We start from the raw sequence: 18,536 nt of genomic DNA, 5'->3' as shown, positions 1-18,536 counted from the left end.
CGACAGAGCGAGACTCCGTCTCAAAAAAAAAAAAAAAGAAAGGAGAATAGGGCTGGCGGGGCAGAGGCCAGGCCCACTCTGGAGGGCAAGTGTGGGCTCTGGCTCCATTGCTCCCAAGGGCACCAGCACCCAGCACACGGTCCCAGGGGGTCCGGTCCCCAGCCAGCTGTCCCTGACACACCACAGGCCACATTCACGCGGCCTCCAGGAGGCAAAGGGCGTGGCTCAGATGCAGAGACCAGAGTGGCAGGGCCCCAGGGCACATGCAGTGCTGAGACCCTGCACACATGGCTTGACCCGCTCAAGGGACCTTTGAAGGTGGTAGTGTCACCGCCATTTTACAAATGGGACTCAGAGAAGCTGACTCACTTGGCCGAGGCTGCACCCTGGAGATGGCAGGGCTGGGACTCAAAGCCAGCCAGCCGAGGTCCAAGTCCACGTGCTCAGCCACCTGCTCTTTCTCCAAAAGGTGCGGCCATTATGTCTTTTTTTTTTTTTTTAAGACAGTCTCACTCTCACTCAGGCTAAAGTGCAGTGGTATGATCTCTGCTCACTCCAACCTTTGTCTCCTGGGCTCAAGCAACTCTCCTGCCTCAGTCTCCCAAGTAGCTGGGATTACATACGCCCACCACACCCGGCTGATTTTTGTATTTTTATTAGAGACAGGGTTTCACCATGTTGACCAGACTGGTTTCAAACTCCTAACTTCAAACGATCCACCCACCTCAGCCTTCCAAAATGCTGAGATTACAGGCGTGAGCCACCACGCCCGGCCCAGCCATTGCATCTTTACAAATAAAATAATGGAGAGAAAAACAGTAGGCGCTGCCATCTCTGCGTGGAACTCGACATGTTTGAAGCGACCAGTGGGGGCAGCAGCAGCAGCGACCTGTGCTTCACGAACACCTCCTGTGGGCCTCACCCAGGCTCCTCAGCTCAGCCCAGGGGGTCTGCACAATGACATCACCTCTATTCCCAGCATCCCACACCATGACTCATGGTCCAAACCCGCCGTCTACTCCCAGCTCCCCACAAGAAATGCCACAGCTTCGCCAGCACCACCACTGACCGCCACGGTGAGACGTGGGGAGACCAGAGGCCGGCGCGAGAAGCCCCCTCTGCGGCCCCTCAGAGCTGCAGCCGCCTCACTGGAAACCACAGACGATGACAAGGGCTGCCCATTTGCAAACTGCTTGGCCACACAGCTGGCAAAGTGAATAATGAGAGTTTAATCCAAATTTATGTACGTCTTACATCACTGCGTTCCGCCATAGCAAATTAAAAGCAAAATGAAATTATATACTGAATACGCTACATTTTAACTGTTGGCCAAGAAGTAGGTTTGGCCAGGGTTCTCCTGTATTTTTCTCTTTACAGTTATTATAAAAACCAGTTGCGTGTATAAGTATGTGTGTACATGTGAGACTATGTGTGTATGAATGTGTGTGATACGTCTGTGCTAGGGGGCTGTCCATGGATGTCTGTGTGAACGTGTATGGGTGACGATATGTCTGTGAATGTGCGTAAGTTGTGTGTGTCTGGGTGTGGGTGTGAATACGGAAGACGGGTTCAAGTGTGTGTATGTGCGTTTGCATGTGGTGTGTCCATGGGTGTCTCTGTGAATGTGTGTGTGTGAGACTGTATGTCTGTGAATGAGTGTATGTGTGTAGGTGAGCTGTGTGTGTCTGAGCCTGAGTGTGAACATGTGTGTGTGGGGTGTGTGTGTGTGTCCGCATGTGTGTGTGTGTTCTGAAGGCCCTTCTCTAAGTCCAGAACCATCAGCCTCTCCATTACCCAGGGCCCTGCAGGCAAATTCATCTCTGCTGTTTGCAAGGAAGGAGTGGGAGACAGTTCCAAACCATTTCAAAACAAATCTGTAATAATTGAGAAGCCACTTACAGGAAAGGAAACCAGCCCAGGCCATTCAAGCCTCCCTGACTCTAGGCCAGCAGGCAAGCCCTGGACTGGACAGCAGGACCCACGGGCCTCAACAAGGCATCAAATTCCCAGGCACGTGCGTTGCTGCAGGGGGGCCTCAGTGAGTCATTTAAGAGAGACAACCTTCTAAGAATTGGATGATTACACAGAGATGTGCTCATGAAGAGGTCCCCGGATCTCACGTCTGGAGAATTCCAGGAGCGAGAAAGGGGAGCACCAGGTCCAGTGGCTCCGGGAACGCCCTTGTTCCAGGTCCTGACCTGAGGCCGAGCAGCACTTCCACACGCTCCTCTTGGAACTGACTTCTCAGCACGCGCCACTGCAAACCCGAACTTCCTCTGCGCCTCACAAATCATGCATTCACAGAGCATTTCCTTTGACACCAAGTCCCTGATAATGATGTGCAAATAAACCAGGCAGTAAATACCTTGTTATTTCCCATCAGCAGGTAGAAATCCACTCTCATGGTGGTCCAGGAAGCAGTGTCTCCTAGAAGCAGCCCAACAGCAGGCGGGGGCCTAGGGCCTCCTCGGTCACTGTCAGCACCTCCAGCGTCCAGCCCCTGATCCACCAGGAAGGGATTGCGGCCCTGATCCCATCCATTTAAAAAGAGTAACCGTGGGCTGGGCGCGGTGGCTTAATCCTGTAACCCAGCACTTTGGGAGGCCGAGACGGGTGGATCACGAGGTCAGGAGATCTAGACCACCCTGGCTAACAAGGTGAAACCCCGTCTCTACTAAAAAATACAAAAAACTAGCCGGGCGAGGTGGCGGGCGCCTATAGTCCCAGCTACTCGGGAGGCTGAGGCAGGAGAATGGCGTGAACCTGGGAGGCGGAGCTTGCAGTGAGCTGAGATCCGGCCACTCCACTCCAGCCTGGGTGACAGAGCCAGACTCCGTCTCAAAAAAAAAAAAAAAGAGTAACTGTGGAGCTGCTGGGCTCTGGAAGGCAGGTGGCCCCTGAGTCCCTCTGTGCCCAGGCTCACCAGTGTCAGGCCTCTGAGCCCAAGCCAAGCCATCACATCCCCTGTGACTTGCATGTATATGCCCAGATGGCCTGAAGTAACTGAGGAATCACAAAAGAAGTGAAAATGCCCTGCCCCTGCCTTAACTGATGACATTTCACCACAAAAGAAGTGAAAATGGCCAGTCCTTGCCTTAAGTGATGATATTACCTTGTGGAAGTCCTTTTCCTGGCTCATCCTGGCTCAGAAAAGTCCCCTACTGAGCAGCTTGTGATCCCCACTCCTGCCCGCCAGAGAACAACCCCCTTTGACTGTAATTTTCCTTTAGCTACCCAAATCCTATAAAACAGCCCCACCCCTATCTCCCTTCGCTGACTGTCTTCGGACTCAGCCCACCTGCACCCAGGTGATTGAAAAGCTTTATTGCTCACACAAAGCCTGTTTGGTGGTCTCTTCACACGGACGCACATGACAACCAGGAGGCCACCAATGAACTACAGCCTCCCGGGCCCTTTGCACCTGCCAGCCTCAGGGTCCCGTCACGTGCATCAGCCGGGCTCCTGCAGGTGCCATGTGAGGCTTCCTGAGAACACAGAGACACTTCCCGGGGTCACCACTGGAGAATCACCCCCTCTTTGCCCAACACCTGCCCGGAGTCAGAAACAGCTCTGCTTGTTCCGGGATAACCGAGAGAATCCATTCACAGAGCACAAAGTAGACGCTTTTCCCAGCGTCCCTGAGATGGCCCATTCTCAGAGGAAGAATAGAGATTCGGGGCAGGAGGTAAATGCTCAGGGTCCCCTGGCTAGAACCGCAGGGCCAGGGTTGTCCGTACTCTGCTCTTCCCCTACCCGCCTGAATTCACCACGCCTGGCCTCACCCCGACTGGAGAGAGAAACGGGCCATCCCACTGTCCCAGCCCTGACACACACAAATCTGGCTTCCACACCTTCCTGTTTGTAACACAACCTGCCTGCACCTCCCGGACACAAGAGTGCAGAAATCCACTGGCTCTGTGCTGGAGCCAATCAGGCTGCTCCATGGATCTGCCCCACCTGCCACTGAGCCGGCAAATCGGCCACCACGGCTGGGCAACTGGGACTGGAGAAAGTGACTGCTCACCTTTCCAAAGTCTCGCACATCGAAGAGGTCAAAGGGGTCAAACAGCTCGCTGTTCCTTAATCCGAATTTATCGTGGCAGACTTTCAGGAAGGTCCGTATGTTCTTCAAACACAGGAACTAGAGAGAGAAAACAAAGGGTAGGGAAAAACTTATTAAAACTGTAAGCTCTGTAAAAACCATAACAGCAACAGCAGCAAGCTCTGGCTTCCGTGTGCCAGCACATCCAAGCTCATTCCTGTTTTCTCAAGGAAGAAATGGGCTCAAAGAGACGACGAAACCCCCCATCCCAAGGCTGGGGGTGGGAAGCCAGGCCTGGATGGAAGCAGACAGCCCGGCCCCACGTCCGAGTGTGTAACCACCACTGCCCCCGGCCTCCTCATCACACAGCTGCAAAATCCCCAAGGCCTTTGCATTCAGAAGACACGCCACTCCCCATAACGGTTGGTCAGGGCGGCAAGGCAGCACCCTCCATGCCATCCAACCCAGCCTTCCCAAAGGCACCCAGCACATGTCAAAGCCGACAGTCACGGCTGGAGCAGAATATGGCAGCCTTGAGTCAACAAGAATGGCTGGCGCATGCTCACGTGGGCACATGCACAGGCGTGCGCACACACATGAGGCTTCTGACAACGCCAACACATCCTTCCTACTCACGGGTGACAAAGCCAACAGCCAGGGGCCACCCCCAGAAAGCCACGGAGGACCCAGAGAGTGGCAGGTGCCAACCACAGTGGAAGGGTGGAGGGAGCACAAAAGCCAGAAATCCCAAATCAACGCGTGGGCCATCTCCTCTCTGCCCACTGCCAACCAGTGAGCTCTCGGCCCTCACCGTACCTGACGTGCCACGGGGACGGCAGGCTTGGCGGGGCGGAATGGCCATCTGCCCAGTCCTCGTGGAGAAATAGCTGGTAAGGAAACTTATAAGGCAGCAGGTGAGGTGGCCCGGGGGGCAGGCTCTGGAGTCACTCAGGCCCGGGTTGGAATCCTGTCTGCTGACTCCAGCAGGGAGACCAGGGACAGTGGCTAGACCAGGCCTGGTTTCCCACCGCCACCTGCCTCACGGGGTTAATCACGTGCCCTGATGACCAGAGTGGGCAGTGGGGTGTGGGAGCCATCAGCCCCCCAGTCCAGCTCAGCACAGGGATTCACAAGGGGAAGCCAAGGCACACATGGCCCAAGAAGAGCCCGAGATTGTCATCCTCATCAATAACCGTCCCCTACCGACAAACTACCCAGCTCCAAGAGAAGTTCAGAGAGCCTGCCCCTGCTCACTGGAAATTGAGAGGAATGGACACATTTAGATATAGTGCAGGTCAGAATCAGAGCCTGAGAGCAAGAAGCAAGCAGCACTGAGAATGCCCTGGGAGCGCAGGGTCCCCCAGCCAGGACACACGCCCCTGCCGGCCCCTTCCTCCGCCTCACAGCAGGCAGTGCTCACCCCAGCCCCCTCTGCCTCAGGCCGCTCCTCCCATCCTGGCAGGGGTCGAGGCTGTTCATAGAAAACAGACTCATTTGTTTTATCCTATAGTCCCCCTCTGTCCGTGTGTGTGCGCGCGCGCGTATGTGTTTCTGAACACTTGAGATTAACTGCAGTAATGATACTCCTTCATCCCTAAATACCTGAGTGTGTATTTCCTAAGAACAAGGACATCCTCTTCCATAATCACAGTACCTATGGCAAAACCAGGAAACTAACATGGACCCCACACGGTTATCTTATCTATAGACCTTACTTGCATTTCCTTAATACATAAAGCACAACCAAAATGTCCTTTATAGTTAAAAGAAAAAAAAAAAAAAAAAACTGGCCCACGTTCCAATCTGGGATCACACACAGTGTACGCTGCCATGCCTCTTCAGTCTCCATTAATCTGGTACAATCTTCTCCAACAGGATTTTCTGGAATGATAGGAATGTTCTATCCATGTGCCATCCAGTGGGGCAGCCACTAGATGCCTGTGCCCACCGAAAACTTGAAATGTGGCTAGTAAGGCCGGGTGCAGTGGCTCACACCTGTAACCTCAGCACTTTGGGAGGCCGAGGCAGGAGGATCACCTGAGGTCAGGAGTTCAAGACTAGCCTTCCCAACATGGTGAAACCTCGTCTCTACTAAAAATACAAAAATTACCCAGGCACGGTGGCACATGCCTGTAGTCCCAGCTACTCTACTTGGGAGGCTGCAGCAAGAGAATCACTTGAACCCAGGAGGTGGAGGTTGCAGTAAGCCGAGATCGCACCACTGCATTCCAGCCTGGGTGACAGAGCAAGACTCTGTCTCAAAAAAAAAAAAAAAAAAAGGGCCAGGCGCAGTGGCTCAAGCCTGTAATTCCCAGCACTTTGGGAGGCCAAGACGGGCAGATCACAAGGTCAGGAGATCGAGACCATCCTGGCTAACCCATTGAAACCCCGTCTCTACTAAAATATACAAAAAACTAGCCGGGCGAGGTGGCGGGCACCTGTAGTCCCAGGTACTCGGGAGGCGGAGGCAGGAGAATGGCGTAAACCCGGGAGGCGGAGCTTGTAGTGAGCTGAGGTCCGGCCACTGCACTCTAGCCTGGGCGATAGAGCAAGACTCCGTCTCAAAAAAAAAAACAAAAAAAAAAGGTGGCTACTGAAAAACTGGATTGCTAATTTTAAATTAAATTTTAAAGCTACATGTGGCTAGTAACTGCTAGTTTAGACAACGTGGATCTAAAACACTCCATGATCTTTGTTTTTCATGACCTGTTAATTCTGAAGAATATAGACACGAAAGGACAAATCCTGTGTGATTCTTTTTTTTTTTTTTTTTGAGACAGAATTTCGCCCTTGTTGCCCAGGCTGGAGTGTAATGGCGCGATCTCGGCTCACCACAACCTCTGCCTCCTGGGTTCAAGCAATTCTCCTGCCTGAGCTTCCTGAGTAGCTGGGATTACAGGCATGTGCCACCAAGCCCAGCTAATTTTTGTATTTTTAGTAGAGATAGGGTTTCTCCATGGTGGTCAGGCTGGTCTCCAACTCTCAACCTCAGGTGATCCGCCTGCCTCAGCCTCCCAAAGTGCTGGGATTACAGGCATGAGCCACCATGCCCAGCCATGGTTCCACTTTCATGAGGCCCCCGGAGTCGTCAGATCCACAGAGAGAGAAAGCAGAATGGCGGGCGCCCTCGAACGGCTGGGCGACAGGGTGTTGTGGTTTTGTGGGGAACAGAGCTCTCGCTTGGGAAGATGAGAGAGTCCTGTGGATGGTGGTGGTGGCACCTAAGTGAATGTGTTTGATGCTACTGGACAGTGGCCTTGAGAAAAACTGGAGAAGATGCCGAGTTTTATGTTATATGTATTTTACCACAATAAAAAGATTAATTAGAAGAGAGACAAAGAGACATAGAGACACAGACCCACGAGGAGGGCATGTGACGATGGGCCCCTTTCCTTAGCAACTGGGAGTGATGCAGCTGTGGGCCAGCCACACCAAGGGTGGCCACTGCCGACAGAAGCGGGAGAGGGCGTGGGACGGGTTCTCCCTGGAGGCCCCAGAAGGAACTGTTGCTGCTGCACACAATTGATTCAGGCTTCTGGTCTGCAGCCCTAGGAACAATAAGGTTCTGCTGCTTAAAGCCACCACGTCCATGGCGCTTGGTGAGGGCAGCGCCAGACACTGGAGCTGGGAGCGGGCCTGCGCCGGAGAAGGGGCTGCACCCTCTCGCTCGTCTGTACTGCCGCGTGCGCTGCGGCTTCCAGCCCGGCGCGACTATTTTTTGCATATGGCTCGTCTGTAATTTCCACGAAGCATTTATTTTCATTCTTCCTCAGCCTCCCAAGTTTAGAGTTAATTACACAGATCCCAACCATAATCACAGCCGGCCAGACCCAGGCTTCCTTTCGGGCGCAGGATGGGGCCAGAGCACCCCTTTCCCGTGGGCCCAGCAATTGCTGTGCCTGGCCTGGCCCCACCCATGGCCACTCTGGTCACCCTAACCTTTCAGAAGTCCTCCTGGTGCAGCTCTGGGCCCAACCCAGGCTGGTCTCTGCAAAACCGAGCCACACAGGCTGATGCAGATGGCAGGAACAGGGACCATATGGACAGGGATGACAGAGACCGGGACGAAGCCTGGGCACCACGTCAGCCTCCACCTCGAAGGAGGCCGCACAGGGCCCGGCCTCCCTTCAGTGAGCATTTCCTGTGCTTTCTACAGTTCATCCCATTTTCCACGAAGGGAAACTGAGGCACAGAGCATTAAGGACGTGGGCACCTGATCAGAGGGCAGCAGCGCCAAGAATGAAGCCATGTCGGCATCGGCCAGGGCCAAGGCCCTCTGAGAGGACGGGTGTGTGAGCAGGCACCGGGTCCCTCCTGCCATCCCTGAGTCCCTTTCCTCGGTGGCCCAGTCTGCAAGGTCTGTGGTCGCTCTGGAGCCAATCGGAGCCTCAAGGTCCAGGTTCTAGACAGAGACCCCGACGGATGGCAGGGACTGGACCCAAGGCTGAGGTTGCCGCAAGTGCGTCTTGGCCACAGGGACCCATTGAGGACACAGGCTGAGGGACAGTGGGTAAGGGAGGCCCAGATGGTGGTCAGCGCCAGGTGAAAAGTCCTCTGTCCACGCTCAAGCTGTAGGGGCTGGCTTCAGCTGTCACCTGTGGCTGCAGGAGCAAGCCGCATTCTCTCTCATTGATCCAACCTGGCCTTCGGGACCCCCCCTACAAAGGCAGCCACTGCTTGCCCCAGCATCCTGGACGGTAAGTCCAGCTGAGTGGCCACAGCAAGGGTCTGTCCCCAGAAAACAAGCCCTGTGACAAGGGTCCCAGGGTTGAGTGGCCTCTCCCCCAGGCTGGCGGCTATGGGGTCCCCACTGTGTTTGCTTAGGGCACTCTGAATGGGCATGGGCTACCCCACCTCCCACTCTCTACAGCCCCAGACTGCAGGGAGGGCTCCTGCCCCTGGGCCCTAAGAATCCCTTGTCCAGGCCCTGCCGCTGCAACAAGAGGCGGCGCATACTGTGCCCTGGAAACGTCAGCCCCTTTCTCTCCAGCCCATTCATCGGCAGCCGCGGATCTAATCAGGCTGAAATCGGATTAGTGTGGTGACACAGGCTCCATGCCCAGCCGCCCACCTCCCCAGGCTCAGCTGCACTGTCCTTCAGCTCTTGCAAGGCGCCAGGGCAGGGTGTCACAGACAGGAGAGGCAGGGCAGGGCCAGAGAGCCAAGACCCCAGAGCCAGGACCCTGGGTCTGAGCCACAGATGAGGCCTGAGGGCACCCTGGAGGGCAAGTTTCATGGCCACGCTCACATGCTCACAGGATGGTCACATCTCTTTAGGGTCTCTGAAACAATCTACAGTGATGGAGACATAATGGCAGGGACAGGCCTGTCTGCTCTGCAGAACCCACGGCAGCCCACCAAGAGCAGGGGTGCCCTTCAGCCTGTGAGCCCTTCCACTGCCCCTTACTGGCAACGGGTCACCGGCAGTGCTGGAGTGGGACACAGGACAGGCCTGCCCCGCCCTGCAGAGCTGGCATCTAGCTGGCATGCCCTGAGAGGGGTACAAAAGGGGAAACTAAGCCAGGGGAGGCAAATCTACTTGCCTGAGTCACACAGCCAGCAGGCCTCAGCTGGGGAGTTGCAGTTTGGACACAGGTGGCTTGGGCATCGACCCCTGGGTGATGGGGATGGAGTAATGGCAGAGCTTAATGATGACCACAGGCAGGGTGGATGCCAATGTGCACCAACAGCCAATGCACTCACCACCTGCACAGCCTGCGAGGTGTGCACAGGCCCAATGCACAGACAACCAAGGCTCCAAGCAGTGAGCTCGTGAGTAGGTCCAGGATTCCGGGGCAAAAGAAGTGGCCAGGATGCGAAAGGGCAGCAGGCCCCTGCCTAAGGAGATGCGAGAAAGTCCTGTCTCACCAAGGATGGTGGCACAAGGCCTGCATCTTCAAGGCAGGTGCCACACAGTCTCAGGAGCTGACTCCCCGGCCCCAGCTGGACCACGCAGGAGGAGGGTGGGGCCGGGCTGACCTTTATGGGAGGTGACCCTCGCTGCTCCCTCCTCCCAGGAGAGCTCAGGCAAGTCTCCTCATCTGCACAGTGAGGCTCTGGCACAGAGCTCCAGGTCCTTCCGGCCATGACTGGCTGCGCATCTCGGTGTGCTGACTCACAGCGATTACAGGCGCTCCACGGTCGCCAGGTTTTCCAGAAGGCCAGGCACTCGGCTAAGAGCTCCCTTGCGTCACTGCGGCAATTCCTAATTTACAGATGAGGAAACTGAGGTTTCAGGAGGTCACCTGGCCTGCCCAAGGTCACTAGCAAGGATGTAACCGAGCTAACAACAGATCTGGGATGGTTTGACCCCCAAGGCCAGACTGCTGGCCTTATCCCATCTGTGGGTTTCTGGGCAGGGAAATCTCATTATTTTTTTCCTTTTTTAAGATGACAACAGTACTTTGAGGAAAACCCGGTCTGTTCAGAGGAGATGGGGAGGCGCTGAGTGTAGGAGCCTGGCCTTTGGGCTTGAGGGGCAGGCCCCACCCACAGAAACCAAGGCTTGGGAATGAGGCCAGAGAGGAGGGGGCTGAACTGGTTGATCGGCAAACAATAACTAACTAGCAAGCATGCGCTATTTCACAGCCCGCTAGCACTTTCACATCCACATTTGCTCCGTCCCCACAAACAACTTGTATTTTGAGCCCCCTAGTTTGCAGATGTGGAAAAGGAGGCACCAGGCAGGCGACCCGCAATCTAAACCCAGGCCTGGTCCCTCTCAGGATGCCCCCAGCCTCTGGCAGGCCCATCCCCGGGAAAATCCCTTCGGCTGCCCCCCCAGGAAGGTCAGGGGCTCGGGTGTCTTTAGTCCCAGGAGTGACACTCAGCTGGGGGTAGGGTCCCACAGGGAAAGCCCCAAGCTGGGGTCTCCAGATCGCCTGGCCCAACCTTCCCCATCCATGTAGATTGTCACCAACAGGCAGGACTCCTCCCAGGCCTCTGGCTGGCATCCCTGAACCACCCACTCCTGTCCCCCACAGTCCCACCTCCCCCACCCGGCCTCTTGCACACAGCCACATTCCAGTGCAGACCCCACAGCAGGTGCTCCAGGTGGGGACAACCCAGGCCTGCTCTTCCTCAACAGCCACACAGCTTCTCTGTACCTCAGTTTCTCAATCTGTAAAATGGGCAAGGAGAACCCTGCCCTCTGATTTCCACGATGCTGGAACTCTCACTCAAAATAAAAAGAGACTGTACTGAGGCCATCTCACTGGGGAAGTCCAGAAGTCCCCTGAGACATTGGTCACTCGAAGAGCCAGCAAGGGGGTTGGGGGGACACAGTTGGCTGGAGCTGAGGAGCAGCCACACCGCACGAGAACCCGGGCCCTTCATCATCACGGTCCCACCCTGGACCTGTTAGCCCACCACCCCACTGGCCTTTAGTTCACTAAAGGCCAAGGCAGATGCCAGGGACTAGGGGAGGGACACAGGCCGACAAGGGACTTCTAGGGCCCAGCCTCAGGCTCTTTGCTCATGGCCAGAGCAGCTCAGCAACTGGGAGGTGAAGACCCCCGCCCCATGTGCCCCTTGCTGCAAAAGGGAACCTGGGCACTACACCCCCCAAAGAAACAGGACACCACAGCTTTTGGGCCTCAGGAGAACCGGCACTCTCTTTTCAAGCCCTTGGGTCTTTCTGAGCAAGTCGGGGTCTCCATGTGCGGCCTCCACGCTCTGCAGCAAAGGCTCCAGGAAGTACCCACAGACATAGTGCGATTTCTTGAAATACTTCAACAAGCATTACTAACACTGCGCTTAGCAGAGACCGACTGCACGCCTGGCTGCTCTGCTTCTGGCTGGAGTGGCACTGACTCCCTGGGGCCACGCTGCTGTGCCGTGCTCATCAGAAGAAGCTGACTGGCAGCTGAGGATGTCTTTGATCAATAAAAAATGGGGAAACAAATTAATTTCCTGTTTTATTTATGCCAAGCTCATTCCAAAAGCCACTTAAAATAGCTTGATTACTATTCAACAGATGCAACTTGATGGAATGGATCAAATTTGGGGCCCATCAGGTAGATAAACAGGTGACCCTGGGTGACAGGCTGGTCAGGAGCTCACGGGGACAGGAGTTGAGGCCGTTTGCTCCCTCTGGGTCCCAAATACACTGGACAATGCCTAGCCCATTGCAGGGGCTCAGTATCTGGTAGACGAACAAATGAACCAATGAATTAATGAATGAACAAATGAATGAATGTCTAGGAAGCGCCCTTAGGTGCCCTCTGACTGCTGACACCTCTCAAAGGGCCCTGCTTTCCCATCAAGCAGCAGAGAGTCCACGAAGCCTTCCAAGGTGTCCGGGGTCCCCAAGGACAGTCACTGCTGCTTAGGTGGCAACCCTCACTTCCGGAGGCATCTGTTCCAAAAACAAGCAAGCAGGTGGAACTTAGCATCTGGCCTCGACCCCTTATTCCTGCACACATCAATGTCACCTGCACAACTCTACACACCAGCCCACCAGGGACCCATCAGCTGGTCAGATCCAATAACCATTCTAGCGGGATGGTGGTCCTTTATCGCCCATTTTACAGATGAGGAGACCAAGGCTCAGGGACGTCTGCATCTGCGTTAAAACTGGTCTGTCGTCGGGCGCGGTGGCTCACACCTATAATCCTGGCACTTTGAGAGCCTGAGGTGGGTGGATCACCTGACGTCGGGAGTTTGAGACTAGTCTGACCAACGTGGTGAAACCCCGTCTCTACTAAAAATACAAAATTAGCTGGGTGTGGTGGTGCAGGCCTGTAATCCCAGCTACTCAGGAGGCTGAGGCAGGAGAATCGCTTGAACTCGGGAGGTGGAGGTTGCAGTGAGCGGAGATCGTGCCATTGCACTCCAGCCTGGGCAACAAGAGTGAAACTCTGTCTCAAAAAAAAAAAAAAAAATGGTCTACCTTGACGGTCATCATCAACACTGACAGGCTTCCCAGGCCATCACCAGGGCCCCTGCGCCAAGGTCTTTGTGTGTGTGTGTGAGAGACAATCTCACTGCATCAACCAGGCTGGAGTACAGTGACGTGATCTCAGCTCACTGCAACCTTCGCTTCCCAGGTTCAAGCGATCCTCCCACCTCAGCCTCCTGAGCAGCTGGGACTACAGGCCTGTGCTACCATGACGAGCTAATTTTTCTATTTTTAGTAGAGATGGGGTTTCCCCACGTTGGCCAGGCTGGTCTCAAACTCCTGGCCTCAACTGATCCACCTGCCTTGGCCTCCCAAAGTGCCGAGATTACAGGCAAGAGCAACTATGCCCAGACCGCACTGCGCCCTTAAAGAGACACTGCAGTGCAGGGCTCCCAAGGCAGATGTCCAAGGCCACTCCAGCTCATTTGCTGCTCCAGGCAGGGAAAGCACAGCTCAGCCAGGGATTGATTGAGGAGTGTCGCGAGTCGATTTTGTCTGGACGATTGAACATGAACACTTCCTTCGCTCGGGCCCATTTCCTCAGCTGCGCACACACCAGGGCCGAGGCACCAGGCCAGCAGGCTGAGTGATGAACCCGACCCGCCTCTGCCCAGGCCCCGAAGCCCTCCAAGGACCCACCTCTGCTGCTGACGGTGGGTTTAAGTCAAGGCGGGAGGTATAAAGAGTGGCCCACTTGGCCGGGCGCAGTGGCTCAAGCCTGTAATCCCAGCACTCTGGGAGGCCGAGACGGGCGGATCACGAGGTCAGGAGATCGAGACCATCCTGGCTAACACGGTGAAACCCCGTCTCTACTAAAAAATACAAAAAACGAGCCGGGCGAGGTGGCGGGCGCCTGTAGTCCCAGCTACTCGGGAGGCTGAGGCAGGAAAATGGCGTGAACCCAGGGGGCGGAGCTTGCAGTGAGCTGAGATCCGGCCACTGCAATCCAGCCCGGGCAACAGAGCAAGACTCCGTCTCAAAAAAAAAAAAAAAAAAAAGAGTGGCCCACATAATCAGGACTTCAAGGTCAGGGTCAAACCAAAGGTTTTCTATAAAGCTAGCAGGAAATTGCTTTTCTAGTATTTCTCTTTATAACCTTGCATGCACGTCCCCCTTCGTCCGGCTGCGGTGCCCAGCTGCTCTTCCTGCTGTGATCTGGAGGAGTGGGGTGGTGTTTTCTTCGTGAATATCAAGGTCTTCCAGGGGCCAGTCTTGCCCCAGGTCAGGGGCAGGCGACTGGCAGAGAGAGGGGCAGGCCAGATTAGCAGGGCAGGCGGCCCGCATGCCCTCAGGAGTGGAGCTACCCCCATCAAGAGCAGGCAGCATGAGCCATGGCTGCTACATTTGTCCACAGGAATGACAGAAATGGCTGCATCAACAGTGTCTCTTTTCACTATTCTGTAAAGGCTTCCAGCATTCTGAGTCTCACTAACACTCAATGTGCTAAAACAATGTCAGGTGGCACTTCCACTTTCTCCGATAACAAACAGCCTCCGCTGAGTCCGTGCCTGGCGCGGCACTAAGCCCTTGACATTCCTCTCTGGTTCATTCTGCTAACGTGTTCATGAGCTGTCAGCTGTCAGCGCAATTGTCCCTGGTCTACAGGTGGAGAAATGGCTCAGGGACCACCCTGCTCATCGGGCTAGTGAGGGGACGACCCAGGTCTAATCCAGGTGGTCTGGTCCTGCCCCCATGGGAGCCCCACGGCAAAGGCAAGGGGGCAGCCTACTCTGCGGACAACCTGGGAGGAGGGAGGGTCTGGGCTGGCTCAGGTGAAGGCAGAGCTAGCTGCAAACAGGCTCTGTTGGTGGGTGCCTCTCCATCCCTCTAACACCGGCGCTCCTGGGGGGAAACATGCTCTTCTCTTACCCTGGGCCCTCCTGCTTCCCAGGGCACCTCCCAGGATGACTACCAAAACACCACTCACAACGCACTGCACCGCCTCAGCACTGGTAGAGGAAGCCCTCCAAGTCAGACCCACAGAGGAAGCAAGCTTCCGGACCCCTGCACACTTCCCCTCCTTCCCCCAGCATGCCCTGACCCAATTCCGGTGCCTTCCGTCGCCTTCCACGAGGTCTCCGGCCACTCCCACTCCCAGCTTTCTGGCTTTGGTTCATCCAAGGTGGGCCGGGGGCCTTGGATGCTGGAGATACGTGGCTGACAGTTGCCGCACCTGCTAGGGCTCTGAGCCTTTGACTATGCTGTTCCTGTGGCCTGAACACTGTTCCCTATCCCCACTTCCTGACCTTGTCTCTTTTAACCCAAGCCCAGTTCATGAAAGGAAGAAATGGTCTTTCTCCTCCACTGTACCTGCCCCCTCGAATGGCGGGTCACCTGCTCACCACACTCCAGGCAATGGTGCTGCAAGATGGGGAGTGGGCTTCCCAGAAAAGATGCCAGAAGACTCAGAGGACCCAGCCAGCTATCTCCAAAACAGGGCCCTGGAGACATGGATTCGAAATGTCTGCTACCAGAGCCCAGACCCCAAACTCCAACCTGCAGCACGCAGGCAGCCCTGGGTCCAGAATCCCAGGATCTTCCCAAAAAAGGGATGGGGCAAGGCTGCATCGTGGCTTAAGGCCAGGAGGTCCCAGTGAGGCAGAACACCTGCCCCCCGCCGCGGGTGTCTCCTGCTGGTTAGGAGCTTCACGCTCAGCTGTTCTCACGGTCTGCTCCTGTGCGGCCTGATTTCCAGTCAAGCTCTGCTGCAAACCTCAAGCACCCAGCCGGTGAGAACCAGCCAGGACCAGCAGCCATGAAGTCCAGGAACCACGCTGCTGGGGCTCCCACCCGCTGCCAGGGTCTGTCTGCAGCCCCTGAGCCACGGGGAGTGGGTTCTCAAAGGCTGAAAAGTCAAGATCTCAAGAAAAGAGAGACACTCTGGCTGCCCAGCAGCCCTGGGCACATGCAGGCAGGGCCATGCCAAGCTGCAGAATTGCCCCTCTCCATCCCGACGGTCAAGTCCTTCCTCAGCAGCACTCGAGGGGAAACCCAGCAAGAAAAATCAATTCTGGAAAAGCCCTCATTTGGGAGTCTGAGTGGAGCAGGTGGGCAGCTGGGAGGCTCCTTTTCAACTCTGTGTCCTCCTCCAGTCCATAGTCAGACACTGAATAGGTGGCACCTACTGCGTGCTAGGCCACAGCCCAGCTGTGCCTGTTCAGAGCCACCAGCTGAGAGAGGTCTCAGCTTTCCACGCCTGCTCCCCCGAAGCCCTCCAAGGACCCACTTCTGCTGACAGTGGGTTTAAGCCAAGGCGGGAGGTATAAAGAGTGGCCCACATGATTTCAAGGTCAGGGTCAAACCGAAGGTTTTCTATAAAGCTAGCAGGAAATTGCTTTTCTAGCATTTCTCTTTATAACCATCTTCCCTGAGCCGGCTTCCGAGTGCCGGAGGGTTCAAATCCTACTCTCCCGCCACCTGGCTCTGAGCGATTAGCCCAGACGCACGCCTGTGCCTCAGCCCTCCGGGTTGCTCTCACAGGAACTCAGCCCCTCCTCTCTGCTGCAGCTCGCAAGCCGTCTGTGAAACAGGCTCTTGTCTCTGCCACCTCATTTTCTCCATTTCTTCCCTCTTCCGGAAAGTGGCCTCCAAGGTCAACACCAGGGCACGCGCACGCTCTCCGGGGCACCCTCTCTCCAGCACAATTGGGCAATCCAACTCCAGACGGACCCAAGCAGAGCGCACGATTCTTCCCGTTCCCCCGCCGCCCACTAAAATTAAAGCCAAGTGGATCCCTTCACAGCCAGCAGACACCGGATGATCGCTCTCCAGTCTGAAGGAACGATTCTCGCTATTATCCCTTCCTGCTGGGCTAAAAATATGGAAGGAAAAAATGCAACCGCAGCACCAGAAAGCTTCCCAAGCCCGAGGGTGAACTTGAGCCTCCTCCCATGATTGGAAACCAAAGGCAGGCACGGCCCTCGGCTATGGAGGCAGCAAGGTGGGAGGCGGCCTCTTCCCCTGCCGAAGGCCACAAGCCAGCCACGCGACAGCAAAGTGTCAAAAACTCTTCTTAGCCAATTGCCAAACGGGCAACTATGGGGGCTGGAGACAAGAGCTGGCACCCAGCAGGATCAGAGCAGGAGTGGGCCAGGCGCTGTGGGGCTTTCAGCCTGAAAAAGTCCCTCACGCCCGCCATGTCCCCATTTGGAGCTCCTGCTGGAGCCTCTCCTGCAGGTGCCTACAAAGCCCCACCCACCGGGGAGTGGCTGTCACCCGCCAGGCAACCCCAGCTGGACCCAATGTGGCACCTCCACCCCAGCAGTCCCTGTGCTTCGTGAGGCCCATATGTGGGCGCTGGGACCACTAGACTAGAACCCCTCTCAGCCTGGACCCCTGGGACCCGCCCTTCACCTCTCAGAGCCTCAGTCTCCTCACCTGTCAAGCAGAGGTGGCAGTCATACCCACAGCAGCTGACACCAGACCACAGCTGGGTCACTCACTATGTGCTGGGGACAGGGCTTTTAGGCTGCTGGGCTCTGCTACAGGAACATGATCCTCAAAGCAGAAGCGTTTTCCCCATTTTACAGACAAGCAGAGTGCGGCTTCAGGAAGTGTAGTGATCTGCCCAGAGTCTTAGGCAGCAGCAGCTCAGGATGCTGTAGCAAAATCCCATAGCCCGGGAAGCTTATAAACCACAGGGAGAGTTTCTTTCTTGCAGTTCCAGAGCCTGGAAGCCTAGTGCCAGCATGGTCAGGTTCCAGTGGCTTCTCCTATGTACCCTTACACAGCAGAGCGTAGAGAGAAGCAGTCCCTCCTGGTACTCTTAAAAGAGACCATCCTATTCACGAAGGGTCCCCTCTTACGACCTCATCTAAACCCAATTACCTCAAAAGGCCCCAGCTCCTAATAACATCACATTTTGGGGTAGGGTTTCAGCACAGGAATTTTGGGGAGACACAAACATTCAGTCCATAACGGCAAGTGTAATGGGTTGAATGGGTGGGTTCCAAAGAGGCAGGCCTGCATCCAGACGCTGAGAAGCCTATTTGTGACCATATTTGGAAAAACAGTCTTTGCAGGTAAAATTAAATTGATGCTCTCAAGCCCGGGCGCAGTGGCTCACGCCTATAGTCCCATCACTTTAGGAGGCCGAGGCAAGCAGATCATGAGGTCAGGAGTTCGAGACCAGCCTGACCAACATGGTGAAACCCTGTCTCTACTAAAGATACAAAAAATTAGCCAGGCGTGGTGGCACACACCTGTAATCCTAGCTACTCAGGAGGCTGAGGCAGGAGAATCGCTTGAACCCCGGAGGTGGAGGTTGCAGTGAGCCAAGATCTCACCACTGCACTCCAGCCTGGGCAACAGAGCGAGACTCCATCTCAAAAAACACCTGTGGCTCTCGAGATAAGATGATCCCAGATTACCCGGTGGGCCCTAAATCCAAGTGTCCCTAGAAGAGAAGACAGAAGACAAGAGGTCGTGTGACGACAGAGGCACAGATTGGGACGATACGGCCACAAGCCAAGGAGTGCCTGGGGCCACCAGAATCTTGAAGAGGCAGGATGGATCCTCCCCTAGAGTCTGTGGAGGGAGCACAGTCCCACTGACACCTAGAACCTGGAGGGAGCACGGCCCCCGCTGACACCTAGA

At 55.6% G+C, this 18,536-nt stretch overlaps 1 protein-coding gene across 2 annotated transcripts in view; it reads right to left on the bottom strand.

The window, feature by feature from the left end:
- Nucleotides 1-18,536, bottom strand: part of VAV2 (vav guanine nucleotide exchange factor 2) — a 238,500-nt gene that overhangs the window by 181,397 nt on the left and 38,567 nt on the right. For both annotated transcript variants that reach the window (XM_026457484.1, XM_026457483.2), the window contains exon 2: nucleotides 4,025-4,141. In XM_026457484.1, the coding sequence (XP_026313269.1) occupies nucleotides 4,025-4,141 (117 nt within the window). The remainder of the gene's footprint in view (nucleotides 1-4,024; nucleotides 4,142-18,536) is intronic.

Source organism: Piliocolobus tephrosceles, chromosome 14, assembly GCF_002776525.5.
Source record: "Piliocolobus tephrosceles isolate RC106 chromosome 14, ASM277652v3, whole genome shotgun sequence".
In the NCBI taxonomy this organism is placed as follows: Eukaryota; Metazoa; Chordata; class Mammalia; order Primates; family Cercopithecidae; genus Piliocolobus; species Piliocolobus tephrosceles.
This window is presented reverse-complemented; position numbering and strand designations above follow the sequence as displayed.